This window comes from Mustela erminea, chromosome 6, assembly GCF_009829155.1.
Source record: "Mustela erminea isolate mMusErm1 chromosome 6, mMusErm1.Pri, whole genome shotgun sequence".
Classification (NCBI taxonomy): Eukaryota; Metazoa; Chordata; class Mammalia; order Carnivora; family Mustelidae; genus Mustela; species Mustela erminea.
In genome coordinates, this window is record NC_045619.1 from 119803206 (window position 1) to 119817005 (window position 13800).

General features: G+C 38.2%; 1 protein-coding gene across 1 annotated transcript in view; it reads right to left on the reverse strand.

The window, feature by feature from the left end:
• The window catches only part of ITGA8 (integrin subunit alpha 8), a 173171-nt gene that overhangs the window by 105065 nt on the left and 54306 nt on the right, over positions 1–13800 (reverse strand). The window contains exons 12-13 of the mRNA XM_032349497.1: positions 3659–3864; positions 1288–1479 (exon numbers count right to left, since the gene is read on the reverse strand). Of these exons, the coding sequence (XP_032205388.1) occupies positions 1288–1479; positions 3659–3864 (398 nt within the window). The remainder of the gene's footprint in view (positions 1–1287; positions 1480–3658; positions 3865–13800) is intronic.

The window sequence follows — 13800 nt, forward strand, 5'->3', positions numbered from 1 at the left end:
CTAAAGTTACAACCCAAGAGTTAAATTTTGTGAATCATCCTGACGTATTTTGGGAAGGAATCATAAAAGGGAGGATTATTTAAAATAGAATATATTATGAATAACCCCCCCCAAACTAAAACCCACTACCTTCATTGATTGGACAGTATAATATAACCTAAGAAAATAAACTTAACTTAGATGCTCTTGAAGATATGGAAGATATTTGTATACAATATAGTACTAAGTCTACTTTGAGCCCACTACAACATTTATGTTAGTGCCCTAAAAGACTTCTGGCAAATTTATGAGAATACGTTGCAGTATCCTTTTTGCCTGATCCCAAAGGGGAAGAGAAAGTGGAAGGATGAAATTAGCGATGTATATTTAGGTAGTCAGTTTATTGGAATGGTGCCCCAAACCAGAAAAAAAACTCTACATATGGAAAATGCCCAATTAGGGGAAGGGTGGTGGAAAGAGACAAGGTTTTAATAAATAGTTAAAGCTGTCAGTTAACTATTACTGATTTCTATGTGTTTATTGAAAACATCTTAAAATAACTAACATAAACGTGAAAATTGAACCGTAAAACCAAGAAGTCTAATGTTCTTTGCTAAAAACCCTGGGATTACTAAAACAATCCTTTAAGACAAACTGTATTTTCCTACAGCACACACATATCATGAATTATGTCACTGTACTGTCTAATTTCCATGAGACCTCAATATGAATTAAGTCATCAAAAAGAGCTTACAATCTTTACTATGAACCAATTCCTTTTGCTTCAGTTTGAAATATTCAATCTATTTTGAAAAAAACCCCAAAATATGGTGAGAAAATATTTACACTCCAAGAACATGAGTTTTAGGACAGAAATGTTGAAGTTCATGAGTTCATTAATAGAAATTATGAGCTCGAGAGAGAATGACAAGCTGAAAATAAATTGCTCTAGCTGGCTCCGAGGCAAGCTGTCTTTATCAATGGAGAACAACTCACTGAGGGGTTTCAAATAACAACTTTGGTTGCAAAGTTGACAAGTCATACATCCAGTGTGGCTTTTCAAACGCCATCTTGCCTTTCTAAAACCATCTCCTGGTGGGAAAAGGAAGGTTTATTTTATCTGCCTTCAAATGCTTGTGGAAGTCACCTAGGAATCATGCACAAAAGCCCCGGGTCGTCCAGGGTTAAACTGGGCCTTTGCCTTTATGAGGCAAAGGGATGCATGGGGTTAAGGGGAATGCACAGTCCTGAGAATAGGCTTCTTTCCAGGAAGTGGGCTTTCTGGCAGGAGAGGAAAGGAACCCTTACCTGGGTAATCATTCTTGTCTATGTCTGAGTCTCCTCTTAGAGTAAAGCCGAAGCCCGAAGGGATGGTCTGTGAGGCCCACACTCCCTGCAGAGTTTGGGAAGGCTTGGTGTTTAAGCCATCCTTGTTCCCGTTGTAAATGAGCACTTTGCCTCTTTGATCCTTGCCTGCAAAGGGTGCACCGATGGCAATGTCTGCAAACAGGGACACATGAACACATTTTTTAAGGAAAGAAGAAGGTTTTAGAGATAGAATTAAGTGCAATCGAAGAGTGGCATCCTGGAATCCAAAGGGCTCATTACGTTTTCCAGGAAAATTTTGTAATATTGCAGCAACCATAAATTATTTGTCTTTTCTCCATCCAGCAAACACTTATTGAGTGACCACTGTGTGTTGGACCCAGTGGGTATGACAGTGAACCAGATGCTGCTTTTAGAAAGACTGTATCCCAGTGCAGGTAATAGACAATTTGAATAGAGAGACAATCAAGAAAAGATGGAAAGTGACACATTCTATGCAGAAGAATCAAAAATATTAATGTAATGGAGAATGGTGGTTATTTCTAAATTTGGCGATCGGACAGTGTTGCTAAGGCTCGTGTTGAAACTGAAAGCTGGAGACAAGGCAGAACCAACTGTGTGAAATCAGAGGGGAGAACACTCCGGGCAGAAAGAACTGGTGTGCCAAGGGCCAAAGTTGGAAAGAGCAGGGCCCATTGGAGGAGCAGGTAGAGGGTGGTCTACACGGGAACTTAGTGAGCAACAGGGAGGGCTGGGTCACATCACTAGGCTGGGTAAAACAGGGGAGGCACATTTGCAAGGTACTTATGAATTTCTTGTCAAAAGAAATAAATAATCTCTTGCATAAAGACTATTTAATGTAATGATTACATTGTCCCATGAAGGGGAGCAGGTTGCATTTTACAGTAGAGGACATTGGGGAACCCAGAAAGAACCCTATCGCCTGACTCCCCCTTAAATATAGCACTCAACGAAAAAATTAACTTCCACACATTGTGTTCATCAGGATTGTTCTAAACAACACACACAAAGACTGAGTTTTACATAAAAAAGAGCACCAAGAACACAATAACATAATAGCTCACCCCAGGGGAGGATGGTTACGTGTCCTCACTTTGTTGTTTATTTCTTTTTGCTCCTAAATAAGTCCGGTAAAACTAAGTAAATCATGAATTGATTTTACTACATAATGAGGATCATAATTCCAGTTTCATTTAATAATGATAAATATTCCTATCTCAGATTGGGGTGGAAATTAAAGATCTCATCAGGTACCACGCGCAAAGAGGCCTTTCCTTTACCTCCTCTAAGTCAGTCCACATCTGTCCTGTGTTTCCTCCCAGTTTGCAATTATTTTGCCCACTTTATACTCAAAAACAGTGAGGCACAGAGAGGCAGAACCCTCTTTATGTCATTAAAAATGTTTCTCTTATCTTTCAAAAATATCATGAAGTGTTTGAGAAAAAAGACAAATAGAGAAAACTGTGGTGGAAAAGATGATAGATAATTTAACATTATTTATTTGGCTTGGTGCTCAGGGAAAAGGCAGTTTCTGAAAAGCAGCGTATCAGTTAAAGATGAACTTGTCTCTTTTTTATTATTTTCCTGGAGCCGTGAGCTTTTAACATGCATTTATGTTTTATGGCACTTAAAGAATTACTAACCATACATTTCTGGGATGTCTTTTTGTCAGAGAAAACATAAAAACACAATATCCCTTGCCAAAGGTACTAATGAATACTAATCTGAGACAAACACTCCCTAAGCTATTTTGTTGGAGCAAATTCCTGTCACTCCCTTGAACTTTAAGAAACCCACTATACTATACCTTGCTTCATAATTATAAGCAAAACTCTGTGTGAGCTGCACGTTCTGAGAAGGTACTTGCAAGGCGTTCACAAATTCTTAGCTTAAAGAATCACGATCCTGAACCAAGAATTTAACATAACTCTACTGCAAACACTGAAGTTGCCTTTGAGCTGAAGTTTACAGACCAATTAAAATCCAGCATAACCTAGACTAGTCCATGTGTGTTAATCACAAGGCAATATACTTGTCCATATGTCGACATGTACTTATCTGTCCTGACTCTGTACATAACAAAAGGTTCTCTAGTTTTCTTTGAGTCACTAAATCCAAATATCACTTTAAAAAGTAACTGCTGCCTTTTATTAAGAGCTGTTATATATAAACTTGAAACTGCCTTAAGGTTTTTAATAATTTATTAAAAACCAATAATAGTAACCGTACCATACACACCACTGTAAAGACTTTAAGATGTCATTGTTTCCTTCGTGTCCTGGTAACAGGAATAATGACAAATAAACAATTTCCATGTATTGGTATCAATTACCATTGTATCCATCTTGGTTCAGGTCTCCCAAGTGTGCCACAGCACTACCGAATCTCCCAAAAACCTCGGTGCCTGCAAGGATCTGCGGGTCCCTGAAGACAAGCGCGCTCACTTGTAAATACAGGTAAACTTGCCCTACTTCTCTAGGGCTGCTCTCAAATTCGCGTTCCATAAAGAGCGGTGCCCCGATCAATATGTCATCCATTCTGTATGGAAAAAGAGAGAGGTCAGAGCACCGACAGACCCGAGATTCTTTGGGGGTACAAGTTTAATCAACCAGATTAGTACATTTCTATTGGTATTTTTCCTTTCCCAGGGTACATTTTACAGTCATCGTATATCTTTCATCACTTCGCTATGTCGCTGGGATAGAATGTTGCAGGAATGTAAGAGTTGTTACACTGAACTTAAAAAAAAAGTTATTTATTTATTTATTTATTTGAGAGAGAGAGTGCACAAGTAGGAGGAGGGGTAGAGGGAGAAGGAGAAGAGGAAGCAGCCTCCACACCGAGTGGGGAGTCTGACGTGAGGCTTGATCGCACCACCCTGAGATCATGACCTGAGCTGAAACCGGGAGCTGGATGCTTAACTAACTGAGCCACCTGGGCACCCATACACTGAGCTTTTGAACTATGTTACCATGACTACTTTAAGAAAACCACAGACACTTTATTCTTTTCAAAAGCTTCTTAGTGCATTTCTGGAAAATGTAGCTATACAAGTAAAACAGATCAAAAAAGATCTAAAAAAAGGTTTTTCTCAAAGTGGATTAGAGTTTGTCTATGACAATAGAACTATACACTTAATTTATGAAGTTTTCTTGCGGGAATAAGATTTAAAATAAATTTTGCCTCCTTCTGTCCTCTTGTTTACTTCATTTAAATACAAAACAGAGTCCAGAAAGGGTTGTGGGACTGCCTAGAAAGATGGAAAGTAAATTCCCCCCCCAAATAAGACTTGATAGTTATTCTCTATAAATGTAGATATTATAGCAGGAAACTAGTAGATAATTTTTTTTTAAGGTTGAAAAAAATTCAAGAAACAAATATCTAGGCAAATTAATTAGAGATAAAGATAAAACCATCAGGAGAACAAAACCCAAGTGGGTAAAGGTATTTCCTTCCTTCTCAGAGTCAATGGGCAGGAAGAGGAATAGAACAGAGCCTTCTAAGCTGCTTGAATTCTTAAAAATGTATGCACATATCATTTTTATTTTAGAAATTTTGGAAAAAGTCACATCAACCGAAGTTCATACTTTGATTGATACTAATGACCTCTGCAGACATCCTGATCTTGGGAGATGCAACAATCTTCAGAGTGATCTCAGGCATAAACAGAAATCTGCACTTTACTTTTATGCCTATATAGACTAGGTAACATGCAGAAACTTGCCAACTCAACTAAAAATATTACCATTCATCTAACAGGCAGGGATGAGGTGGGACAGTTACTGAGAACACAAAACCTCCTTTAAGGTCTGAGACATCTACAAGACACTCCAACAATACTCTGACCTGCCTCTCTCTCCAACTTCTTGCCTTCCCTATGGTGGCCATCTATTCTCCATTTCCCTGTATGATTCTCAAGATCTTCTGTGTAACAGCTGTATTTAAGACATGGTGATAAGTTACTCAAGGAATATAATCACTACTAGGTCAACCCTGTTCCTGATTAATGTACAAGCAAGGTCAAATTACTACTAGTTTACCTATAGACAAGGCAGAATGAAAAAAAAAAAAAAAGCATATGAAAAATCCAAACTGAATCCTCAAGATTCCAGACAGGAGAGAGAGCTGGAACTTCAAGAAAGTTAAGGATGGCTCATAGAGGAGAGGGCATTGCACCTGTATGGGATTCTGACAGGAGGTTCTGGAGGCAGGCTTGCCAGGTGGCAGCACTCTGAGCCCCAAGCAAGTATCCTGAGTGGAGCCAGGTCAAGTGAGTGGTTCAGGTGGGCTCCATGCTAGAGATGCCAATGATTTTAATTGGAAAAAACAAGCTATACAAAGAATTCTTAATTCTTAATAATATGAAATAGTAATAACAATAATACAGTAGCAGTAACATATAAAATATGATATTATATATTACATAAAATACATTATTGTTGTTATATGTTATCAGTGTTAAATGTGTATAATATATAATAGGAGCAATAAGAAAACAACCCAATTAAAAACTGGGTGAAAAAAATTAAAAAATAAAAACTGGGCGAAAGATTTGAACAGGTATCTCATCAAAGAAGATTTACAGATAGCAAACAAGCATATGAAAAGATTCTCAATATCGTATGTTATTAGGGAACTGGATATTAAAGCAACGAGATGCCACTAAAATGATAAATATCCAAAATTCTGACAGCACTGAATACTGGCGAGGATGTGGAGCGACAGGAACTCTCATTCATCGCTGGTGAGGATGGAAAGCAGTCCAGCTGCTTTGGAAGATGGTGTGGCAGTTTCTTACAAAACTAAACACAGGTTTACCACATGAGACGCTCCTAGGTAGTTACACAAATCAGTTGAAAATTTATGTCCACACAAAAACCTCCAGTTGCCATAAACTGGGAGCAACCAAGATATCCTTCCACAGATGGATGGATAATCAACTATACCACATCATATAGCAGAATATTACTCGGCAATAAAAAGAAAGGAACGACGAAGCCACAGAATGGCACAGAGGCAACTTTAAAGCCAGTCTGGTAGGTGACAGAAGCTGGTCTCAAAAGGCTACATACAGAAGGATTCCAAGTTTATAATGTTCTGGAAAGGACAAAACTAAAAAGATCAGTAGTTGGCAGGAGGGCGGGGAGGGGAGAGGAATGAATGGATGGAGCACGGGGCATTCTGAGGGCAGTGAAAGCATTCCCCATGACACTGGACCTGGATCCCTGACATTATGCATCTGGAAAAGCCCACAGAATGTATAACACAGATGGAACCCTAATGTGAGCTGTGCACTTCAGTCAATAATGTATCAATAGCTTGATGGTAACAAATATACCGCACCAATGCCAGACAGTAGTGAGAGTAAAAACTGAGTGTGGAGGGGAGAGGGAATGTATGGGAACGCTCTGTAATTCCTGCTCGAGTTTTCCATAAACCCAAGCTGTCCTGAAAAATACAGCTAGCCTAAACAACAACAACAACAAAAACAAAAGATAATTGGGAAAGTAAGTTGAGCCCAGACGATATGAGAAAAGCACGAGTTTTGATGTTCTACTGATCTGGGTTTAAAACCTGCTCTTTCAGTCACCAGCTGAGTCCTACTGAACAAGTTACTTTGCCTAAAAAATGTAGAAAAGGTAGAAATAGGCTACTTTATCGGATACATCACTGGAGATCTCCCTCAGTCTCCGTCTTCATCTCTGTCCCTCTTTGTGTGTTTCTATTTCCAAATGTGCATGCACACACGCACACACTGGTCAAACTATAGTGTTTAATACATGATAGGTATTATGAAGGCACTGGCCTGGGTGTTGAAGGGAAACACAATATTTTTATATTCTAGCAATGTAAGCAGAAAGAGTTCTTGTTCAAAGAGCAAAATTCATCCCCCTTCTCGCTCTCCTCTCTTGAAGGAGCTAGAAACACGGTGAAATGTGATTTGGGATGGTCTGGGGCTGCCAGCTACTTCTAGGAGAGCCTCTTTTGTCCGACAGCAGGAGACCTAACACATAGTTTCTAGCTAGAAAGACTTTGAGTGTCACTTGGGCAAGCTGTAAGAAGGAAGTGAGGGGTGATTATAGATATAGTCGAGGAATGGCTATTTTTTTTTAAATTTTATTTTAATTCCAATATTGGTGACGCACGGTAGTCTATTAGTTTCAGGCATATAGTATAGTGAGGCAACACTGCGGTCCACCCCCCGGGGCTCACCGTGACAAGAGCATTCCTGGAGGTAGGTAGGGGGATGGGTAAATAGGAATGACCGTTATTTTGATCTCAAGTTCCTGAACCTAAGTTGATAGCTATGCTTAGGTAAAATATTTTCTTAAAAATCTTACAAGTAACTTGATTTAAAAAAAAAAAAAAAAAAAGGTTTCATTGCTGGCCATCTCGTTCTGCTCCAGGACCAGAGGACACAAGGTCTGGATTTATTTTAGCCCCTGGCCTTCCCATGGCAGGGACCTGGTTGTTTCTCCTTCTGTTATAATTATCGCCAGTGTGGAGAGGTATTTGTTAAACACCTAATTGTGTGTGTTGCTGCCTTGTACTTCAAAGATGTCTGAAATCACTGGACTCTGATGTAGAGATGGAGTGGGACCATTTTCTCCTTCTCTAAAGAAGGAACAAGCCCTATAATTGGTCCCTGAGGGGGCAAAATAGATGCAGGACTGGCACAGTTTGCTGTCTACATTTTTCACTGCCAACACTGAGTTCTAGTAATGGAAAATTACTTGACCCATCATTGCGAGAGCCTAGCACATCCATGGAACCTTTGGATTCTTAGAGGATTATGACAGCATTGATTTATTTTGTTAGAAATATATTTCCCTAGATATTTAAGTGTAAGTCTTCTAAAATGTTCTAAATGCCATAAAAACAGAGAAAGACATTTGTTTTTCATTTATAATTGTGTTTCCCTAAGTTTGAAAGACAATAACTGCCTTGGATTTAATTGGTACAATGTGCCTTATAGAATACTTTACACTTAAGAGTCAATACTATTTTATTGTAGCAATATTACTTAAGAGCCACCATACATATTATTGTTTAGGCTGGTGTTTTTAAATCTTGGTTTGCAATGTATTAGTGGATTGTGAAATCAATTCAGTGGGTTCGGACAAGCAATTTAAAAAAAAATGAAATAGAAAAGAACAGAAAACAGAATGAATGCATTACATGAGGGTAAATATTGTTCCATCAAACTTTTGTTTCAGTTCTATGTGTGTGTGCCAGGTTGCAATGTCAAATGTATTTCTTAGTATGGACCACAAGGCAAAGAAGTCCCTGAAAAACCATTGCAGTAGGCTATGTGTGCCATTGGATGGTTTCAAAATTAGTTTGGCAAATCCTGCTTTTGAATGTGTCCAATCCAAGTTTAACGTTTGAAAATATTTTATAAGTAAAGCTATTTTTCAGTGACTTTCTGAAACGTAGTTGTGTAATAGGTTGGGTACCATTCTAAGAGAATTATGTATATATCACCCATCCCGTATGGTTTTGTAATCTCAAAAAATTAATGTTGAAGAAATATTATTACTATTAATGATGAAGTTTTCAGTAAAATCCATCCACTCTGTTTGGGTCATGTTGCTGGTTTGGATGAGATCTGAGTTACTATGTAGAGGCACTTCAAAAAATATACACAGTTACATTTTATCCAAATGTCTAATATTTAAGCAGTTTTCTTTAAAATCTCTAGGTAATGTACACTCAGGTTTTGTGTCTCTTTTTATGTTTAAATCTGCCCTAATAATATAATACAGTGCAAGGCTCAATTTCTCATCCTTCACATGTTGTTTAAGACAGAAACATTGTAAATATTTGCCTGAAAAGCAAATCATAAATAGTGACAAAGAATGAGACAGAAAGACAGGACCCAACAACAAGAATGTTCAATATAAGAATCTAGATTCAAGTTTTCTGAGTCAAATGGTGTTAATGTGTTGGTTTCACATATAAACTTTTCTATGTACCTTTTTTCCCAGTAGTAGATAGATATTGCATGTTAATGTCCATAATTAATTTTTGGAACATAGTTATTTATTAACAGAATGCAGATTTGTAGATTTTAAACTACAGTCGATACCTTATCAGCTGAATTGTTTTACAGTGGGCAAGAACTAACACAGCTGATCATACACATTACAGAAATCAATTTCAATTTATGACTTCTTTCTGTTTTAGTTTTCTGGATTTTCTATTTACTTCAACCATAGTAGTAAAACCTATATGAGAGAATACATACTTGGGCTAAATCTAGGGCAAAAACATAATTACCCAAACCTGATTCCTTTCAAATAAGTTTTCTCTAAAATGTTCTCAAGTTAACAAACTGCTAAAATTCTCTTGAAATTTAACTCCTCTGGGCCCCACAGAGGCAAAAAAACAATCCAATCAATTAAATTGTAATTCTGTGAGTTTCTGAATTAGTATAAATATTGTAAGTTTCAAAAGCCATAAGAAAAAACCTAATTTGCTTGCTTGGGCTCAAGATGAAAAATTCCATCTCCCTTTGTTAAGTTTGTCCAGAAATTCCTAACAGTTTACATTGGCAGAGTTTATAGCTCTGGCTATCTTAAGATAACTAAACTAAAGTTAATTTCACCAGCTTGTTTATATTTTCAATACACTCATGAGCTTGACAATATCAACCACCAACCAGCACACACACCACTGTTCTGTCTTAACTTTTGGAGTCACTCACAACACCTGGAGATTTTTTAAAATTAAAAAAATATTGGGAAAAATGTCCATCAATTTACTAATATGGTCAGCATTACTTAATGCCTTTGTCTTTTCTCCCCCTGATGTCGAGATTTTGGAGTATTTGCAGGGACCTTGCTTTTGTTGCAAAGTGGATAGAAAAGATGTCATATGCTGTCAAAGAATGCCACTAGGTAGCCTCGTGCACAGAAGTACTTAATTATCTCTTGGCCGGAGAAGGGAGAGTCTGGTTTAATCCCACAGAATGTGTGGAGTCCTAACTTCTGAACCATAACCAATCAACTAAGCAAGTGATACTCTTTTTTTTTTTTTATTTGACAGAGAGAAGAGCACACAAGCAGGTCGAGCAGTAGGCAGAGGGAGAGGAGGAAGCAGGCTCCCTGCCGAGCAGGGAGCCCTACACAGGGCTTGATCCCAGGATCCTGGGATCATGACCTGAGCAGAAGGCAGCCGTTTAACCAACTGAGTCAGCCAAGTGCCCCTGCCAAGTGATATTCTTAATCCTATTCTAAGTCACTGCATAGCATCCACTCAGATCCAAGGATTAGAAGAAGTAGGCCTTTAAAAAAAAAAAAAAAAAGCCTATTGAAAAATTAGAATTTGGACCAAAAAAATGGGAATTAAATCTCAGTTTTAATACTGAACTCTACTGGTGATTAATGTTCACTGATGAGTCCTTGATCACTGATAAATGCTGGGAAAGCTAAAAAGGGTTTTGTGAATTTAAAAAATATATACAGGAGTTACAGACTATAAAATTATATATAAATCATTACTACTGACTAAGTAAAATGCAGCAGACTAGTATGGCTATTTTAAATATAATCACAGAGACTGATTTTTCTTATATGCCATGACACTAAAAACTATAACTGAATTTTTGTCTCATGAATCAGTTGTTTTTTATCATCACTGAAGACAGTCTTAAAGTTCTTTGGGTGAAAATAACTTCGAAATTATGATTTCATATTTTTAGAAATTGGAAGTATGACCTTGCTTATAAAAATAATAGGAGTTAATAAAATGCACACTTAATAAACAGGGATGTAAATTCTTACCAAAAATTAGAGTGAAACACTTAAACACACACATACAAAATCTGTAACAGTCAAATTTATAGAAGAGACTAGAACTGTGGTTATCAGAAGTGGGGAGGTAGGGCAAAAGGGAGATGTCGGTCAAAGGGTACAAAGTTGGAATAACACAGGATGTATGATTTCTAGAGTTCTTGTAGCATGGTGACTTCAGACAGTAACACTGTATTGTGTACTAGGAGTTTGCTAAGAGAATAGACCTCTGGTGTTACCAACACACACACACACACACACACACGCACACAGTAGGCACACACACACACATATGGTGACTATGTAATGGAACACACAGCTGGCTGAATAGATAGATCCCATAGATGAGTATGTTAATTAGCTTGAATACAATGATCATTTCATTGCACATATGTATATCAAAACATCATGTCGTACACATTAATCATATATGATATTTATTTTAAAAAATAAAAAAGGTCATGGATTGTTTCAGTGACAAATACACTAATTTCGCAGCTTTTTAAAAGTGAGAGGCATGCCATTTTACTCAATGACACTGAAAGTTCCTAATTCTTATAGATTATAAATCCTTGGACACTGAAGTTATATATATTTTTCCTGCCAGCTATTTTATAGAGCTTTAGTATAGAGTTCTCTGTAGGTAGCAAGAAAAATTCTGTTGGGTAAGTCAGCAGAAGTTCTGGGATCTAATCGAGACCTTTGCCTAATTAGTGTGCAAGCTTAGGCAAGTTGCTGAGCTTTTGTGTCTCAGTTTCTTTGCAGAGGAATTTTAGATAGCTTCATTGGATTGTAGTTTGGGTCATCCTATGTTATTAGACATACACTACGCATGAAGTCACTCTGAGAAGGGAAAAAACACTGTCTTTAATCATGCTTGACAAAATTGTATTGCTTAAGGCAATATTAGGCATGCCTTCCTGCCTGCCTTCCTTCCTTCCTTCCTTCCTTCTTCCTTTCAAGGTTTTATTATTTGAATGGAGAGACAGTGAGAGAGGGAACACAAGCAGGGGGAGTAGGAGAGGGAGAAGCTGGCTTCCCGTGGAGCAAGGAGCCCGATGTGGGGCTTGATCCCAGGACCCTGGGACAGTGACCTGAGCCAAAGGCAGATGCTGAACGACTGAGCCACCCAGGCACCCCAATACTAGGTTTTTCAATAGTTTCAGTGGAGAATAGAGATTTTTGCACTTGAAAGGACTAAAATTTGGGAAGACAGACATTCATGTTTCCTGTAAATCCCATCCAATTTTCGGATCTCTGCTAGAAGTCTTGTCAGAAGTTAGAATGACAAAAGCACTCTTTCTCAAAATGAGGCCACATGTGTTCTGACTTGGAGCCATCATAGGAGTTCGAGAAAAGTCACTAGCACACGTATGATTTGATTTGCTGCCTTTCTTTTCTGGTTCTACTAAGATTTCCGAGGGAACACATTTTTTTTTTTTTTAAGATTTTATTTATTTATTTATTTGACAGACAGAGATCACAAGTAGGCAGAGAGGCAGGCAGAGAGAGAGGAGGAAGGAGGCGCTCTCCCGAGCAGAGAGCCTGATGAGGGGCTCGATCCCAGGACCCCGGGATCATGACCTGAGCTGAAGGCAGAGGCTTTAACCCACTGAGCCACCCAGGCGCCCCCCGAAGGAACACATTTTATGTCTCTGCCCTGATGGGTTCTTCCGCACCTTCTCCAGGGACAAATACCTGCCCAGGGAGGTGAAGACACTACTGTCACTACAAACGGTGGTTTTCAGAGCTCCATCTTGGGATCAAGTAATAAACCTAGACACACAAGATGTCTATTTGAAAGCTAACAATATCAAGTAATTTTTCTTGAAACACAAATGCTGCAAAGACTGATTAGTGGCAAATTAGATCTTTGTTATTGCAATCTCAGACTTCATGTGAGTTGTCTTTCTGTATTTGGGATGAAAGGTTCTCAACGGCCTCTTAGCTTACTCATTTATAATAGGGCCTTGAACTTCCATAGTGTTACAGTAACTAAGAACGACAAATTACATACAGATTTACAATCTATGGGCATGTTAAGAATGGTCTTATTAAGGGGTTCCTGGGCTGGCCTAGTTGGTTAAGTGCCCGACTCTTGATTTCGGCTCAGGTCACCGTCTTAGGGTCATGGGATTGAGTCCCGTGGCAGGCTCCGTGCTCAGTGGGGAATCTGCTTGAGATTCTTTCCCCCTTTCTCTCCCTCTTCCCCTTCCCCTGCTTTCTCTCTCTCTCTCAAATAAATAAATAAATCTTAAAAAAAAAAAAGAATGGCAATATTAAGATAACAGATGTCCTTTTTTTGATGCATCTAAAGAATTAAAGAATATACTGCCTAATAAAAAAGAAAGAATGGTCATAGCAATTTTTTTTAAAGAACATCAAGATAGAACAAATTACCCCTGAAAAATTCTTGTGTTTCTTACTACCATGTTGTTTTGATCAGCAGGAGACCAAAGAGATCCTTTCCTCACAAGTGTTCTTGCTCTTTTCTTAACATGGAAAAAAAAAAAAAAAAGTTCTATAAATGTTGTCACAGAGCTTTGCTGTGGACTGGAATGAACAGCGTTTCCAGGAAGGAGGCAGTGCCCTGCAGGGCATAGTGTTGAACTGGGGGAAAACTGGAAGGATTCAGTTCATGCAGAGTGAAGAAAAAGAAGGGCACACACTGAGTTCATCT